The sequence below is a fragment of the Balaenoptera acutorostrata genome, chromosome 6 (assembly GCF_949987535.1).
Source record: "Balaenoptera acutorostrata chromosome 6, mBalAcu1.1, whole genome shotgun sequence".
In the NCBI taxonomy this organism is placed as follows: domain Eukaryota; kingdom Metazoa; phylum Chordata; class Mammalia; order Artiodactyla; family Balaenopteridae; genus Balaenoptera; species Balaenoptera acutorostrata.
Window position 1 is genome coordinate 117907889 of NC_080069.1, and position 17805 is coordinate 117925693.

The following is a 17805-nucleotide window of genomic DNA, read 5'->3' on the forward strand; positions in this document are numbered from 1 at the left end:
ACTTCTAGGAGAATAATTATTTGTAGAAAGGCTGTGAGAAGCCACTTTATAATATTTTGGATAAGATGGTCACCAGTACAGTGTTGCCAGGTTTAGCAAATAAAAACACAGGACACCCAGTTAATAACTGCATGGGACATACTTATACTAAAAGATTATTCATTGTTTATCCAGAATCAAAATTTAATTAAGCATCCGGTGCAACTGGTATTTTATCTGGCAACCATATGAGCAGTCCCGTCTTCCACTCAACAGGTACATTCTGATTTGATTCTTTCAGTGAATGAGAGTAGTGGGGTTTTGGTTTATTTTAATCATTAGTTTGGATATCATGACTTTATTATGAAAGAAACACGGAAATTATTTACATGATGAAAGATTTCAGAACTTCAGTGGCAGCTTCACGTGATGCCACTGGGGGAACGGGCAGCTTCATGTGATGCCATTTCAATAGTCACTTATTTTAGTCGATGTATTTTCCAAGAATGTCACCATCTCTAAATAGGAAATAATCCTTGTCTAGAACTAGTTTGGTGCCTCCGTATTCTGGGAGAAGAACTTTATCTCCAACTGTCACACTAACTGGTTGAATCTCTCCACCCTTTCCTTTAGAGCCTGATCCAACAGCTACTACCCTTGCTTGCAATACTTTTCCTTGTGATTTTTCTGGAAGCATAATGCCTCCTTCGGTTACAGTTTCGGCTGCACTTCTTTCAACTAATACTCAGTCGAAGAGGGGAAGAAACTTTCTAAATGCCTGTCCTGCCGTGACTCTGGTTGCCACACTTCGTACTCTGTTTTGGTTTCTAGACTGTTTTATTTATTGTTTTATTTATTTTATTTGTTTTGGCCGCGCCGCATAGCTTGTGGGATCTTAGTTCCCCGATCAGGAATCGAACCCGTGCCCCCTGCAGTGGAAGCTTGGAATCCTAAGCACTGGACCACCAGGGAATTCCCAAGAGTAGTGTTCTGATGGTCAGTGACCTGTGGTAAAGTTGAGGTTTATAGTTTATGTACTGCTAAGATTCTGTTGTCCTGGCAGGTGCAAATCCAAGTAGATATAAATTCAAGTGTCGTGAGGCCCTTGTGTGGCTCAGCATGTCCTGGCAGAGTGACCTGAAGCCGAAATCCTCCTGGGAGGAGGGCGGGGCTGCAGGGAGCCTGTGGGAAGGGACAGTGGGGGGCAGCTGTGCAAACTAGAGGCACTAGCGTACTTTTAATAGTCCAGGAGGCCTAAAAGATCCTTTAGTAACTCTTTAGGAGAGAGAAATGATGGGAAATCTGTCAGTGTATGGTTTCACTCTGTGAAAGTGGACAGAATATTTGGGATGTTTTCTTAGCCCAGTCTTTCAGGAAGGCTCTGAACAAGTGAAATCAATTTTCTTTTCAGAAAACTAAACTTTAAAAAAAACTAAATGGGGCTTCCCTGGTGGCGCAGTGGTTGAGAATCTGCCTGCTAATGCAGGGGACACGGGTTCGAGCCCTGGTCTGAGAAGATTCCACATGCCGCGGAGCGACTGGGCCTGTGAGCCACAACTACTGAGCCTGCGCATCTGGAGCCTGTGCTCCACAACAAGAGAGGCCGTGACAGTGAGAGGCCCGTGCACCGCGATGAAGAGTGGCCCTGCTTGCCGCAACTAGAGAAAGCCCTCGCACAGAAACGAAGACCCAACATAGCAATCAATCAACCAATCAATCAATTAATCAATAAAATAAATCTTTAAAAAAAAAAAACAGAACTTCCATTAATTAAAAAAAAAAAAACTAACTTTTTTTTAAAAACTTTTTTTTAAAGGTTGACCAGGAATGAAGATTATCTAGGAGATTTACAAACATGACACTTCTAGGAAGATGGGGGATTAGGAATGGATAGGAAATGTGGCAATTTAGGGACAAAAAGAGCAAGCTTAGAAGTTTAGCATTTAGGAGTCAGGGCTTGCTCTTGGGCAAGGGGATTATATGTTACATTTAATAGCACCTGCAGACTTTAAAATAGTTAGGGGTTCTCAGTAACTGAGCAGAGTCCTACCGCTAAAAGTTATCTTTTCTCTAAAGATTTTCTAATGTTTAAAAAAAAATGTAGGGGGGTGGACTTCCCTGGTGGTCCAGTGGTTAAGACTCCACGCTTCCAATGCAGGGGGCGCAGGTTCCATCCCTGGTTGAGGAACTAAGATCCCACATGCCTAGTGGTGCGGCCAAATTTTTTTTTTTTTTTTTAATCATATTGGGAAGCCAGCTGGGAGAGCGCCCTGTAGAGAAAGATCACTGGGTTAAGGGAAGTGTCAGAAGTGGGTTCAAACTCATGGGCTGAGGTTTATTGTGGTCGGTATAGCCTTTGGTCTACATTAGACTGGTGGAAAAGGAAAGAGTAGGTTTAGCATGTAACTGGTAGTTTAGAGTGTTGGGCCAGTTGAGGAGGCCCCTGTCCCTCCTGAGGGTGTCCCCACACTCCTGTAACCTCTGAGGCTGGGCTATGCCAAGGAGCTACCTCTTGCCCTTCAGCTTCCTTCCACTGTACAGCCTAATGTGTTTTGCTCCATGAGTGGACGCCCTAGGCTTGTCTCCCTGATCTTGATCCAGTGTATCATCTTTGCGCCTCTCTCACAACTCCTATCAGACCTTGTTTCTAATGGAAGAGGTTCACATGATAAAGAAAAAACCAGGGAATCCCCTGGTGGTCCAGTGGTTAGGACTCGGCGCTTTCACTGCCGTGGGCCCAGGTTCAATCCCTGGTCAGGGAACTAAGAAACTGCAAGCCTCGAGACTGGCCAAAAAAAAAAAAAAGAGAGAAAGGAAGGAAAAAAGAAAAGAGGGAAGGAGGGAGGGAGGAAGCAAGGGAGGGAAGAAGGAAGGAAGGAAGGGAGGAAGGAAGGGAGGGAGGGAGGGAGGAAGGAGAGAGAGAGAGGGAGAGAGAAAGAAAGAAAGAAAGAAAGAAAGAAAGAAAGAAAAAGAAGAAAGAAGGAAGGAAGAAGGAAAGAAATAAAGAAAGAACAAATGAACCAGCCAGCCCCTCACATCATAATAGAGATGAAAAATGCCATCTTGGCCTGGGACTCCTCCCACTCCAGTATCCAGAACTCACCCAAGTTGACCCCCAAAATGAAAAAAGACAAGAGGACTGCCAGGGGCAAGAAAGAGAAGGGGAAGCAGCTGCAGTGCCCTGAGCATCAGAGCAGAAGGGCCACCTCCTCCTGGATGGTGGCGAACATCCGGAGGAGGAAGAGGGCAAGCACATCCACCTGGGGGACCTCTGCTTGCAGAGGACGCTGTACAACATCAATTTAGAAATCGAAGGGGTAACTGTTTACCAGGTGTCTATTCTGGCGAGCGTAGGCAGCTGCCATTCCTTTTAGCAAAGGACTTTGTGGCTGGGAGTGACTTTGAACTAAAGAGCAAATCTGACCAGCTCCACCTCTAGAAGGGAGATTTAGGCGTTTAACAGTAGAAATGAATCACAACTGACCTCATGAGCTGCTCATTTTCCACGCAAGGAAATGAAGCATTCAAGTGGATCTTCCATGATTTTGCCCTGAATAGATTTGATTACTATAGTTGTATGTGAACTGTAATAATTATTTCTAGTTATAATTCTGTATGAGCTTCTTACTAGCACTGTGCTGTGTGTAACACAGAATCTGGCGTATAATAGGCACTCAGGGATGCTACCATCGCCAATTCTTTCGTAACTGTTTTTTTTTTTTTTTTTTTTTTTTTTTATAAATTTATTTATTTATTTATTTATTTTTGGCTGTGTTGGGTCTTCGTTTCTGTGCAAGGGCTTTCTCCAGTTGCGGCGAGCGGGGGCCACTCTTCATCGCGGTGCGCGGGCCTCTCACTGTCGCGGCCTCTCTTGTTGCGGAGCACAGGCTCCAGACGCGCAGGCTCAGTAGTTGTGGCACATGGGCTTAGTCGCTCCGCGGCATGTGGGATCTTCCCTGACCGGGGCACGAACCCACGTCCCCTGCATTGGCAGGCGGATTCCTAACCACTGCGCCACCAGGGAAGTCCCTCGTAACTGTTTTTTTTCTTTTTTTCTTTTCCCTTTTTTTTGGGCTGTGCTGCGTGGCCTGTAGGATCTTAGATCCCCAACTGGGGATCGAACCTGTGCCCCCTGCAGTGGAAGCGTGGTGTCTTAACCACTGGACCACCAAGGAATTCCCATAATTGTTTATTTTTAATGTAAGTAAAGGATCATTACGTTATAGGATGTCATGGCCCAGGTAGCACAGGACTAGAGTCTCCCAAAAGTCCTCCTATAGAGAGTGGCTGCAACATCCATTGCAGGTTCAAGGCTTTTAAAATACAGAATATGACTGGGAGGCAGCACCATGTTGAGGGCTGCAGCATCCAGAGGGTCCCAGGTGTATATATCTCTACTCATTCAACAGCCATTTTTGAGTGCCAGCACTATGCCAGGCACTGTTACAGGGCTGTGGATAGAGCGGCTAAAAACCATATAGACAAAAATCCCCACCCTCTTGGAGTTTACCTTCTTCTGCGCAAAGACAGACGGTAAACAAGTAAAACGGCTGCGAAGAAAAGGGGATAGAGTGCTTGCTGTGTGGGGAGCAGGTGTGGCTGCAATTTAAATAGGCTGCCGGAGGGAAGGCCTCACTTAAAAAGTAATAACAGGCATAGTGCTTTTTTTTTTTTTTTTTACAAATTGAAGGCTTTTGGCAACTCTGCATCAAGCAAGTCTGTAGGCATTTTCCAATAGCATTTGCTTACTTCATGTCTCTGTCACGTTTTGGTAATTTTCAAAAATATTTCAAACCCTCCACCAGCAAAAAGTTTGTGACCTCCTGAAGAGTCAGATGATGGTTAGTATCTATCTATCTATATATATATGTATATATTTTAGCAATAAAGTGTTTTTTAAATTAAAAAAAAACAAAGGACTTCCCTGGTGGCGCAGTGGTTAAGAATCTGCCTGCCAGTGCAGGGGACACAGTTTCGAGCCCTGGTCCGGGAAGATCCCACATGCCGAGGAGCACTAAGCCCATGCACCACAACTACTGAGCCTGCGTGCCACAACTACTGAAGCCCAAGTGCCTAGAGTCCATGCTCCGCAACAAGAGAAGCCACTGCAACGAGAAGCCTGCACGCTGCAGTGAAGAGTAGCCCCCGCTCACCACAACTAGAGAAAGCCTGGGCACAGCAACCAAGACCCAACGCAGCCAAATAAGTAAATAAATAAAAAGATGAGGCAGAGGGAGATTATGCACAAAGGAGAAGGCATTGTGAAGATAAGCAGAGACTGGAGTGGCAGGGCCACCAGAAGCTGGAAGAGGCAAGGAATGGTCCCTTGGAGGCTCCAGAGGGCATGCGGCCTGCCCACACCTTGATCTCGGCACAGTGAATTTCTGATTTTGAACTTCTGGCCTATGGAATGTGTTATTTTAAGCCAACAAATGGTCGTTTGTTTGTTTGTTTGTTTTTTGGCTGTGCTGCATGGCTTGTGGGATCTCAGTTCCCCGACGAGGGATTGAACCCAGGCTGCAGCAGTGAAAGCCCAGAATCCTAACCTCTAGGCCACCAGGGAACTCTCAATGGTCATTTGTTACAGAAATATGATGATTTGGGAAATTCTCAGCCTGTCTAGACTGAAGAAGATACTAAAACTATGAAATTCACTGTTAGGAAAGCATGCTCTGGAGAGAAGGCCCAGGGTGTGTCTAGGCAGGAGACCTCTGATGTGGGGAAGAGGTGGCCCACGGCTGGGAGACCCAGCAGTGTGGGCAGGTGGCTGAATCAGTCCCCTTGGGCTGTTGTAACAGAATACCATAAACTACATGGCTTATAAACAACAGAAAATTTTGTTTTGTTTTGTTTTTATTATTTATTTATTAACTTATTTATTTATTTATTTTTGGCCGTGTTGGGTCACGTGGCTGTGAGCGGGCTTTCTCTAGTTGCAGCGAGTGGGGGCTACTCTTCGTTGCGGTGCGCGGGCTTCTCATCACGATGGCTTCTCTTGTTGTGGAGCACAGGCTCTAGGCACGCGGGCTGCAGCAGTTGTGACACGCGGGCTCAGTAGCTGTGGCGCAGGGGCTTAGTTGCTCCGCGGCACGTGGGATCTTCCCGGACCAGGGCTCGAACCCATGTCCCCTGCATTGGCAGGAGGATTCTTAACTACTGTGCCACCAGGGAAGTCCGCGGCTGCCTTTCTAAGCTTTGCCACAGGTAGGCTTTCTGGTAGGTGGAAAGGGAAGGAACCAGGAGATCCTCGAGTGACCCCTGGCTGACAGCTGAGCGATGGGGGTTGGAAAGCTGCTTCTGGAAACTTGAGACTCAAACCAAATCTCTGGAGGAGCAGGCACCTCGCATTGAACAGTCCTTCCTTCTTCTGGGTGTTTGGACCCACAGTGGCCAAGGAGGGCCTATCTGTGGACTCCAAGAGTTGCTGTCGCCGCAACTGGCCTCCTGGGGGCATCTTGCCTGTAGGCTGCTCCCAGGTGTCGCCCTGGCTCCCAGGAGCCTAGTCGCCCCTGCCCCGGGGACCTCCTGCTCAGCCCTTCAAGCAGGGGAGAGAGGGGTGCTTTTGCCCCAAACATCCCAGGCTGGGCTGAACACTGCTCCCAAGCTTCCAGAAACAAGTCCAGGGGGTTAGAGTGGATTCCTGAGATGCAAGAACTGTCAGAGAGCATTTGACTGCCTTCCTGATTGGATTAGACCAGGAATGAGGCCTGGGCCCTTCCATGGGAGGTCAGGCCACTGCAGTCCCTGGGGAGCTTCTCCTCTGGGGCCTGTGGAGGGGGAGAGCACCTGCCAGAACAGGTTCAGAGAAGCCACAGTTCTCCTGGCTTCTTGCCACAGAGAGCCACGTGTGGATGGTTTTTAAGTTCCTGCCGTTGCTGAAGAGACCCAGAGCAGGACTTGGAAGGTCCAGCCCTGGTTTCTCCGAAGAGGGGCCTGGCCCCAAGACTCCCGTGTGGCTTGTTGCAGCCTGTGGCTTGTTGTGGCCTCACTCAGGACGTCTGCAGCTCCTAGAGAGACAGTGGGGAAAGCCGGCAGGGGTGGCCTGTAAGACCAGCCCAGGGGCCACAGTGGAAACAAAGAGAGGGGCCAAGGGGAGTCAAACAAGTACCTGGGATGCCCCACATGGTGCCACGAGTGCAGCGCAGAACTTTCTGAAGCCCTGGAGTCCAGGAACTGCTCCCAGCTCTGGGCAGTGTGAGCCTGCGAGTGCCTTCCTTGGCCGGGGGCCCAGGCCCAGTGGGAGGGGGCTGGGCAAGGAACGAGGAGGCCTCCAGGGTCCTGTCCTTGGAGTCGGCCCAAGTCTAAACAGGAGGTCTACACCACGGTCCTCACCCAACCCTCCTAGTACCTAGTTCTGCAGCTTGTGCGAGGTGGGTGTGCGTGTTGAGCTGACCCTTCCCTGAAGCCCAGCTGGACTCTGAAGAGGGTGGGCAGAGCTTTTCACCTTTATCCCCAGTCCACCCTGCAGGACCCTTCCCTTCCTAAGGCAGACAGCAGCAAGCACCCTCGGCTGATCCCCTGCCACCCAGCTCCACACAGCCCCAAACCCACCTCTTGTTGGCTGGGATTGGCCTGACCTCTGCTCCAGCCAAGGCCAGGACCATCCTTGGACCCCCACGAGGTATGGCTGAGACACGGCACACTGCTGAGACTCAAATCCCTGGACGGGCCTCGTCCCCTTCACTCCTCTCTCGGCTCCTGGACCAGGCCAATCTCCAGGGCTGGGCCAGGAGAGAAGGCAGAAGGCAGCCAGGTGAGGAAGGGGTGATGAGATGGCTGTCACCAGGTGTGTCAGCTGAGGCCAAGACCACACGGAGATAAGGACAGAGAGATAGACAAGGCCAGTGGGTCTGAGACAGGCCTGGAGCCAGCACAGAGAGAATGGGCCCTGCGTGGGTGTAATAAGAAACTCAGAGGTGACTTCCTGTAGAGACCCCCCTGTGTGTGCACCAGCTGCATGGCCTCGCAGGATCTGCCCGCAGCGCTCTTTACAGACGGGGAGACTGACGGATTGTGTGGGGGGGGTGGACAGAGATTTGCAAGCACCCGGAGGCATCAGGGCTCCAACAGGGGCCCCTGAGCTGGGCAGCTGGGCCATCTCCCCTCCTGCACCTGGCCCTGGTTTTCACATGCTGCAGACCCGGCCCAAACGCCCCTCCCCAGTTCATACCAGGGGAGCACTGGCCACCCTGACTTTATTTTATTTTTATTTTATCTTACTATTTATTTTATTTTATTTTTATTTTATTATTTTATTTTATTTTATATTATTTTTGGCCACACTGAGCGGCTTGCAGGATCTTACTTCCTGGACCAGGAATCGAACCTGGGCCCACAGCAGTGAAAGTGCCAAGTCTTAACCACTGGACCGCCAGGGAATTCCCTCACCCTGACTTTTTTTTTTTTTTGAGATCGCTCAATGTGAGCAAAAATGTGAACAGGTCTTCATATTTATTGCTCATCAACATCAATGGGAAATCTTAAAACACGGAAGAGAACAGGCCACTCCTCCTTCTATCTCATTCAGTTAGTGTTTTTCTTAGGACCCATTCCTTTTTGTTTTTCAGAGTAACTCTGACTTTTTTTTTTTTTTTTTTTGGCTGCATTGGGTCTTCATTGCTGTGCACAGGCTTTCTCTAGTTGCAGCGAGCAGGGGCTACTCTTTGTTGCCGTGCGCAGGTTTCTCATTGCAGTGGCTTCTCTTGTTGCGGAGCACGGGATCTAGACGCGTCGGCTTCAGTAGTTGTGGTACGTGGGCTCAGTAGTTGTGGCTCACGGGCTCTAGAGTGCAGGCTCAGTAGTTGTGGCGCACGGGCTTAGTTGCTCCGCGGCATGTGGGATCTTCCCGGACCAGGGCTTGAACCCGTGTCCCCTGCCTTGGTAGGCGGATTCTTAACCACTGTGCCACCAGGGAAGTCCCAACCCTGACTTTTAGAATCTAGAATATTCCCTGCAGTGGCTCCTTGGTGATCCAGGGTACTGTCCCTCTCTTACTTAAAATTCTTTGAGCCTCCATCCATGAGTTTCCCCGACGTCTAGGAGTCACCACAGACTCGAGGGTACCTTTTAAGGTCAAAGAGAATAGCAGGGGTAGAGGCCCTGGGGCTGCGAGCAGGGATGAAAGGGGTGGGGTGGCGGTGGCCACGGGCACCTGCAGAGGGCACAGCCTTTGGTGGCAACATCCCCGAAGAGGCTTTGCTCATCTCTACTTCCTGTGCTTTCATCACCCGGACAGGCCGGCAGGGCAGGGCCTGAGAGGGCAGGGGTCCTCTGGGGGCCTCTCTGCCTCAGTAGGATGTGTCCTACCCACCAGCTCAGGACCCCTCCAAAGCCCCTACCCTCAGGGCTTGGCACCCCAGAGCCTAGGCTGGGGAAGCTGATTCCCAAGCAGCAGGCAGGCAGAGCCAGTGAGGTCCCTGTCAGTCTCATGCGAGGCCAGCGGATCCTCCGTTCAGCTGCAGATCAGGCATCCAGACAGCCTTGGCCCTCGTGGTAAGCTATCTGGGAGACACTGCCCAGGTCCTGGGACCCACCATTGCCTCCCAAGGACGGCCAGGCTCCCAGTGAGGAAACTGCATCCCTCCAAGTACAAAGCTGGGATCAGCCATGGCAGGGACACTTCTGGGGTCCCAGGCCCAGGGCACTGGGCTCCAAGGCTGTGGCCAGAGACAGCAGATGGCCTCAAGGACCTCTCAAAGACAAGGCCAAGTCCCCGCATTCCCTGTGCCCCAAAGCACTTGGTGTCCAGAGCAGCTGGGTGGATAGCCCACCTTCAGGCCCCAGCCCCCAGCGCCCCTCACCCGGCACAGATGCATGCCCCGCGCTGCCCCCCACCAGCATGGCGCTGGGACCGCAACACCTGCTCTCTGCTTTGCCAAGTGTCCACGCGTGGGGCTCTAGTGCCCAGCTTGGGGTCTCATCCCCTGGGCCCACAGCAGGGACCAAGTCCTTTAGGGGTTGGCTAAGGTCCGAGGCATGGAACAGGGGAGGGGCCGACTCAAGGAAGTAGCTCTTCCTTCAGCCTCTGGCCTGGTGTGCGGCCCCTGGGAGGGCCAGGATCTGGGCTCCGAGAGCTCAGGGCACACACCACACTCTGTTCTTCCTGGTCAGAAATGTTCACTCTCAGCTGCCCCACCCTTCCCTGTCCCTTCTGAGAACCAGGCCACAGCACATAGGCTGCCGGGGTGAGCAATTGTCTGTGTTCCTCGGATGTGGGAAGGGGGTCTCACCACACATACCCACCCTGGGCTGGGGCTGAGCAGGGGCTCCTGAAAGTCAGAGATGACAGCTTGTCCTGATCGGGGACCACCAACCATATACAGAGCCAACCAGAATGAAGGGAAGGGGCATAGAGAGAGTGGAGGGAGTCCTTGTGCGTGCAGAGTTCTGGGCAATGTCCCCTCTGGTCTTCTGCCAGGGGCATTCTGCCCCGGTCTTGCACAATCCTGACCAGCGGGGAAAGGGGCAGAAACTTTGCCAGGTGTTTCAGCAGGAGTGCTGGCAATTGCCTCACCCTTCCTGGATTTGGCAAAATATGAATCACTCCGCCCTGGGATAGGCCATGAGTCAGGTGGACCATAAATAGGGTTGCCTAGGCAGCCTCCGCACTCACCTCCTCCTTCAGCTGCTGTAGGGAGCGCCAGCCTCCTCAGCCCTGAAACCATGCCCCTAGGTCTCCTGTGGCTGGGCCTCAGCCTGCTGGGGGCCCTGCACACCCAAGCCCAGGATTCCACCCCCAACCTGATCCCGGCCCCACCTCTGTTCAGGGTCCCGCTGCAGCCCAACTTCCAGGCTGACCAGGTAAGGGCCCTGGAGGGAGAGCTGCAGGGGGTGCCCAGGGAAGAGTGCGAGCAGAGGGGAAGAGAGGTGAAGGGTCCTAGCAAACATGTAAAGGCAGGACGCCCAGGCTTCAGCTTAGCCTGCCCTGGGTCCCCCGATGGAAGCCACGCTCCATTGTCCCACACCGACCCCGACCTTGCTGGCAAGAGGATCACCTGGGCAGACCTTCCCAGGTCCAGTCTCTCTCCCATAATTGCTGTAGTCCATGCGTGGTGGGAACATCTTCAGTCCCTCTGCATGAGGAGGAAACTGAGGCACAGGGAGGCCAGCTGGCCACCCTGCCCAGGGTCGCCCCCTCCCTGCCATCCTCAGGGCTCCCTCCTGGCCTGGCTGCCTCCAGCTCCCACTGGCTTCATCAGTGCAGGAACTGAATGCCCAGTCCCAGGCTCTGCTGCTTAGTTACAGGGGCTCCTGGTTCAGGGCCTGCAGGGACAGAGCAGTGGGGACCGGGGGGCCCTAGGGTCGTTTGTGGGCTCTGCCTATTACAGCCCCCTGTAGTTCCAGGGGAAGTGGTACATCGTAGGCTTGGCAGGGAATGCACTTAAGAAGGAAGAACAAGGCCAGTTTAAGATGTACGCCACCACCTACGAGCTGAAAGAAGATCGCAGCTACAATGTCACCTCCACCCTGCTCAGGTGAGAGCTGCCACCTCCTTGGGGAAAGTGGGGGGGACCTGAGGGGCTGCTTGAGGGTCTAGCAGCAGACTGATGTCACAGTCAAGGGCTGACCGAAGGTGACAGACAGCCATTATCCCTCTGCTCAGCACTGGATTCAGATACTTGTTCATTTCTTCCTTCATTACATCAGCATTTATTGGTCACTTCAGAGCAGACACACAGAGAGTGCTGGGGATGGACACAGTCATCAGAAAACAAGACAGAGAGAGCAGGGGTGTCCTGGATGGGGAGGAGGGTCCCTGCCTCCAGCCTGGAACCCCGCCCCCCAGGGTTTCATCAAGGGCTTACAGGGAGGTAGCCTCTGGAACTGGGCCTTGAACGAGCCACCCTGCCTCAGAAGGAGTCATGAGGCGTCCACGGCAGGGGCTGGTGACTCTTGAGTCAGCGAGAAACACTCCTTCAGGAAGCAGCCATCGTACAGCTGCCCTGAGCAGCAGCTGATGAGTGGCTTGGCAGGGGGGCAGCCCTCACACTGCCAGGGGCCTCAGGCACCAGCACAGAAGCGATCTGGTGAGGAGTAGGTCTGAACAGGGTCCCTCTGGGGGTGGTGGAGAGAGAAATGGTAGAGTGCCAAGGATCGCCCAGCCCCTGTGAGTTTCTGGCTCTGGCACCCAGGGGGATTGAGGCTGGAGCATCTCTGGGGCAAGAAGCAGAAGAAGGATGGGTTTGGGGAGATCAGCTCTGGAATACCAGGAGACAGGGTGGGACTCAGGTCAGGGTTGGCCCAGGAGCTAGCGGAGTCCTTGGCAGGGAGCAGACTGGAAGCTTGGAGGGTGAATCCCCCAGGAGAGGCTACAGACAGGGAAGCAGCAGAGGGTAGATAGGAGCAGGGGCTAAATGCCTGGGGTTGGGGGTAGGGGGACAGTGTGTAGGGAAGGCCACCGAGGGGAGACAGCCCTGAAGAGGAAAGGACAGTGGGTGCTGGAGGGAGGGTCTGAGCAGGGTCAGATGTCCCAGGGCAGACCAGGCAGGGACAGACAGGGGTAGGCTCAGAGGGGAAGACCCAGGCCCATCTCAGCTGGGTGGGGTAGGGACCGCCTGCTGTGGTGGGGTTGGACTGTCTTGGGCTGGGCCAGGCCAGGGGCATCAGAATCCCACCCCCTCCAGCTACAGCCCTGGCCCCCACCTCATCCAGCCCAAGGAGTCCAAGCCTGTGTCCCCTCCGGTCTCACTCATCCATCTCTCCCTCCCACAGGGATGAGCGCTGTGACCACTGGATCAGAACTTTTGTCCCAAGTTCCCAGCCCGGCCAGTTCACCCTGGGCAATATTAAGGGTGAGTCCTGAATGAGGTGGGCCCTGGGGTTGGGCTTCCGGGGGGGGGGACAGGGTCCTCCAGGAAGGGGTGCAGACCTCCCTGCCCCTCCACACAGATGCTGTTCTGTGGGAGAAGCCCCTGCAGATGGGCCGGGGAGAAAGGAACGGCTCCCTCCTCCCAGCCTGGGCAGGCTGACCCCTCGCCGTCCTCCCCACAGGCTTCCCCGGGGTGCAGAGCTATACCGTGCGAGTGGCGACTACCGACTACAACCAGTTTGCCATAGTGTACTTCAAGAAGGTTTACAAGAACCAGGAGTACTTCAAGACCACCCTTTACGGTGGGTCTTCCCCACCACCTCGGGGACCCGGCGCCTGGTCACACTGTCGGGGGAGAGGGGAGAGGCCCCCCCAACCCCCCCAGATCCTCTCCAGTGTCAGTTCCCAGTCCCTGTGGGCGGCCAGGGAGGGAGGTCCTTCTGCAGACCCTCCATGAGGAAGGGATCAGAGGCCTTGTTCACGCATTCAACGATATTTATGGAGTACTTGCCGGCCACTCACTGGCCATCTGGCCACAGGGAGAACCAAGGAGCTGACCCCTCAACTAAAGGAGAACTTCATCCACTTCGCCAAATCCCTGGGCCTCACCGATGAGTACATCCTCTTCCCTGTCCCAATCGGTAATGGCCAGCTGGGGAGAGGAAAAGGGGGATGTGGGACTATCCAGGCCTGATGCTGCCCCGCCAGGGGAAGGGGGTGAGGAGGGGCTCGGTCCTCTACTCCAGTCACTGGAGCCCCTGGGAGCCACTTTGGGTTCAGGAAGATCCTGCCCCACCCAAGGGTCCGTGGGGCACCCAGGGATCTGGGCCCCAAGTGTTCCTCCCTGACAGATGAGAATTTCAGGCCCGGGTCCAAATTTCCCCAGTTTCCCTGCCCCAGGCCACTTCCCCTACACCCCAGGCCCTACCATCCTAGACCACTTCCTCCTCACACCCCTTGTCCGGGGCCACTTTCCCCCTCGCCTTGAGGCCTGCTCACCACTGACTTGAAAAGTGCCCCTGTCTTCAGGTGGCCTGGACTGGGCAGGGGGATCCAGCTAGGCCACTCTGAGAGCCACTGGCTCTCCAAAGCTGAAGGGCTGCCAGGGTCAGCAGGTAAACAGGCAGGAGGCCTGGGTGCCCGAGCAGATGTGTGGCTGGGCCTCACCTGCCTCCTCTGGAGAACGGGAGTCCCTCAGGTCTGCTCGTCCTCAGGACCTTCTCCCAATCCCCTGCCCCAGCCCCCCAGTCCTGAAGGGAACCCCCAGATATGCCTTTGCTGGGCCAGGCTGGGGCTTGGGGTGCCCAGGGGCAGTGCAGGGGTCCCAGTGGGCAGGGGTCATACACACACACACCTGCCCATTCTGACAGACTCTCTCCCCCACAGACCAGTGCATCGATGACCAGTGAGGGTGCAGTGAGTATGGCTGGGGAGGGGGCTGATGGGAGCCAGGGTGCAGGCCTGCCTTTGCCCTCCCCGCCCAGGACTGCTGTTGTCTCTACTTCCCCGTCTCCCTCTCAGGTGCCTCCTGTCTCTCTGCTCCCATCGCCCTCCTGTCAGCCTTTGCCCGGCTTGGTGCCCAGCTGTCCCCACCAGCCCAGACACCAGTGACAGGAGAGAGTCCAGAGACCCTTCTCATGGCACTGCCCACCAGCTGCTCTCCGGAGCCCCACCTTGCCTGCTAAATAAACACATGCCCCGGTCCCCAATCTGTGCTCCTTGACCCCTGGGCCGCCTGGGAGGAGGACAGGCAAAGGGTGGGCTCACATTAGCATCACTCCTGGACACCCCTGTGGTCCTCAGCAAGTGATGGCGGCCACAGAACCCATGGCCAGCTTTGGCTGGACACTTCCTAGCTCTCCACCCACCCCCACCCCACCCCCCGGCCTGTCCCTGCCTTCGAGGGATGCCTGGTCCAACAGGAACACTGAGGGGGCCGCACCTCATTCCCACACTCCATCACCTGCAGTAGGGGCCGCAGCAGAGGCCCAGCCAGGGCCGGGGAGCTGGAGGGGGCTGCGAGGGCTGAGGTGCTGTCACCCCCAACTCACCAGGACTCCTGTGGATGCTGGAAGACAGCAGCCAGGGCAGGAGGGGTGCACAGTGGGTGGGGCAGAGGCATGCCCAGCTTGAGGGTCGCCAGGGGTGGTCCCCTGCCCCTATGTCAACCGCCCCGCCCAGCCCCCTGTCGGCCCAGGGCTCACTCTCTTGCTCCCACTGGTGGGTGGCAGCGTCCACGCTGACCCCATTCAGCATCTCGTCCTCACCCACGCCTCGCCTCTACGATGACCTCCAGACCACCAGGGCCAGAGCCGGGGGTGGCAGGGAGGGGAATACGCTGCCAGGAGTTCAGATTCCAGGAGACTCGAGGGCTCCAGACCTGTACCCGCCGCTTGGCTGGGCCCAACAAGCCCTTGTTCACCCACAGGCCGCAGCTGGAGCCCCTCCCTGTCTGCACCACACACAGGAACCCCTTCCCTGGCCTCTTCTTCCATTGCAAGGTCAGAGGTCAGAGAGGGTGGGGTTCTGAAGAAACCCAGGCTTCTCCACCCACAAACTTGCACACCTACCCGTTCACCTTTGGCTGGGGGAAGGGGAGATATTGGAGCTGTGATAATCCTGGATAATCTCTCTATCTCAAAGTCTCAACGTAATCATGTCTGCAAAGGCCCCTTTCCCAAATAAGGTACCATTCACTGGTTCCAAGGACTAGGACCCAGATCTCTTTGGGGACTGTTATTCAGCCTTCCACACTGGGCTTGCAGAGGGAGTGATGGCAGGGCTCGTGAGATGAGGAGTGAGAGGTGAACAGGGACGCCAGAGGCAGGGTAGCACCAAAGCACACCCCCTCCCCCCATCAGGGCTGGCTGGGGTAGTGGCTGTTTTGTCCTGTGGGCTGCTATGTGGACCTTGACCACAGGAGTGGGGTGGGCAGAGTCCAGGTTTGCTTTGGCTCCTGGGAGTAGAGAAGGGGCCAGGCAGGTAGGGGCCTCACCACCTGTGCCACCCAGCTCTCCATCCTCCCACCCTCACTCAGCCACTTGGAGGATGAGGCTTTGGCCGGGCTCTCCTCTCCTCTCCTCCCGCCTGCCTCCCTCTGCCCACACCACTAGCCCCAGGCCCCGGGCACATGCTCAGGCCCAGGAGAAAGGCCACTCCTTGAATGCTATGGTGGGGTCCTGCTAGGGGCTGTGCAGCGTCCTGCAGACCCTGCCCAGTTCTCCGTGGAGTCTGGCTTTCAACAGGACAAGCTAAGTGACTCCCCTGCCTGGTCCCCACAATGGGACAGGCACCGCGGGGTCGGGGAGGGGGTACTCTCTGGGGCTGCGTTGTCTCCTTGGTAAAGAGAGGAGCTGAGCGGGGTCAACACTTGGCAGAGGTGTGAGCAGGGCTGAGAAAGAAGGAGGGCTGGGCACCCGCCTTTGGCTGATCAGTGAGAGGCCCTCCCTGAGACCCTGGCATTTCACTAACTAAGACAGAAGAGCCCTGTGTCCTCTGATGAAAGCAGAAACACCTGTGTCTGTGTAGCACACAAGTGCGCAGAGACATGGCAGAAACACAGGTCACATATGTGGACATGCTGACACAATCCAAACACGTTTATCCCTACAAGCATAGGACACCCAAAGAAAAGCACAGGCACATGTTTTCTCCCAGTTATGAAATCACACCTGAGATCACAGGACCCCACAGACAAGGGGAGAAACACAAAGACTCCCAGGCACACAGGGACGGGCAACAGACCCTCAGAGAGACATACAGGTTCTCAGAAACATGCCGAGGCACGTACAGATACACACCACACAGACATAGCAGTTGGAGGCGAGCGCTCATGCGTGCAGCGTGCATGGGGATGCCTGATGCACGTGTCCACCCATCAGAGCCCCCGGCTACCCCGAGGCGCACTCCCATCACCCTCCCGAAGCCAAAGACTCATCCCTCTCCAGGAATGGCCCAGGTGCTGTCTGCCACTTGTTCCATCCATGGGCCTAGTACCTTTTTTTTTGGGCAGAAAATTTCAACTTTATTTGGCCAATGTGTCCAGTTCCAGATAGTGGGAAGAAATAATAGAAATATTGTGGTAGCCCCAGGTGGTGGGAAGTAAGTGGATGCCTGGCTGGAGGAGGGCAGCTGGGGGGATGGGACGAAGGGTACCCACCGATTATAGTCAAGGAGGGTCAGCTGACCTGGGTGAGGGGTTTTCACTGCAATTCTTCCTGCACTGGTTCAGCGTGGGCCTCGCCTCCACTCAACCTGCTTCAAGGAGAAGGCGGGGCTGCCGTTATCCAGATGTCAGTGGTGGCTCACGTTCCTCAGTGAAATGGTAAGGCAGCTCCTGGGACAGAGAGGATCCCTTCCCATTGTCATCATCGGGGAACATAGCTCCGTCTGACCGCCACCCAGGGATGGCCTGCTCTCAGGAACTACCAGTGTGAGACCAGCACCAGGCTGCAGCAGCCATGTGGTCTCCTAGCAGCTAGAGCTACAGGAGTCCCAGTAAGTGAGCCCCTCTCCCGTGGATATGGGCCTCACTCAGCTGTATCCCTGGCCAAGATCACACCTCTGGTTCCAGCTCAGGAGCGACACTTTCCGGCTAGGTAACTTTGGGCAGGGCCCCCTTTCCCAGCTGGTAAAAAGGGTGGGGTATGATGGCAGCTGGGCCGACTATCCCGAAGCCTTCCTTGACTGACAGCCACAAGCTGCACTCTGCTGACGGTGACTCTCAAGTAGGCTGTGAACGGATATCTTCCCTACACATTGGGGGGCTTAGAAACAACTCGTCTCAGATTTCGCCCATGCAGAGGCGCCGGCTAGCTTACCCGCAGGTCCCCAGCAGCACGATGGGGCAGAGTGGGGGGGTCCCAGACTGCCCTGCCCTTGGGCCGGGTTGCTCGACCTGAGGGCCGAGCCCCCGCCGCCTAAGATTCTCATGGGGTATCCCTTGGTGGTCCAACCCGGCCGCCGGGAGAGGGGCGGGCCCGGGGACCGGCGGAAGTGGGCGGAGCTCGACTGTGAGG

The 17805-nt window shown here is 54.9% G+C and overlaps 1 protein-coding gene and 1 long non-coding RNA gene across 4 annotated transcripts; one reads left to right on the forward strand and one right to left on the reverse strand.

Annotated features, from left to right (window-relative positions):
* Positions 1 to 5878: 5878 nt before the first annotated feature.
* LOC103001907 (uncharacterized) lies at positions 5879 to 17765 on the reverse strand. Of its 3 annotated transcripts, none has more exons than XR_009008622.1 (5): positions 17608 to 17765; positions 16975 to 17123; positions 7531 to 7700; positions 7088 to 7280; positions 5879 to 6986 (listed from the first exon to the last, which is right to left on the reverse strand). It is a non-coding gene; the product is annotated as an uncharacterized LOC103001907 (long non-coding RNA). The 3 variants fall into 3 exon arrangements; XR_009008624.1 differs by having other exon boundaries at positions 16947 to 17123; XR_009008623.1 differs by lacking the exon at positions 7088 to 7280 and having other exon boundaries at positions 16947 to 17123.
* Positions 10585 to 14491, forward strand: LCN2 (lipocalin 2). The gene is made up of 7 exons (XM_007194608.2): positions 10585 to 10779; positions 11317 to 11453; positions 12691 to 12770; positions 12970 to 13089; positions 13327 to 13428; positions 14174 to 14203; positions 14309 to 14491. Exons 1-6 carry the CDS (start codon positions 10642 to 10644, stop codon positions 14194 to 14196), a joined length of 600 nt encoding a protein of 199 aa, XP_007194670.1. The 5' UTR covers positions 10585 to 10641; the 3' UTR covers positions 14197 to 14203; positions 14309 to 14491.
* Positions 17766 to 17805: the final 40 nt, after the last annotated feature.

Excerpts from the sequence above, each read along its gene's own strand:
- LCN2 (XM_007194608.2), top strand. The coding sequence starts at position 10,642 with ATGCCCCTAGGTCTCCTGTGGCTGGGCCTCAGCCTGCTGGGGGCCCTG. Across the intron at positions 10,780-11,316 it reads CCAACTTCCAGGCTGACCAG|TTCCAGGGGAAGTGGTACAT; the intron begins GTAAGGGCCCTG and ends AGCCCCCTGTAG. Across the intron at positions 13,090-13,326 it reads CTTCAAGACCACCCTTTACG|GGAGAACCAAGGAGCTGACC; the intron begins GTGGGTCTTCCC and ends ATCTGGCCACAG.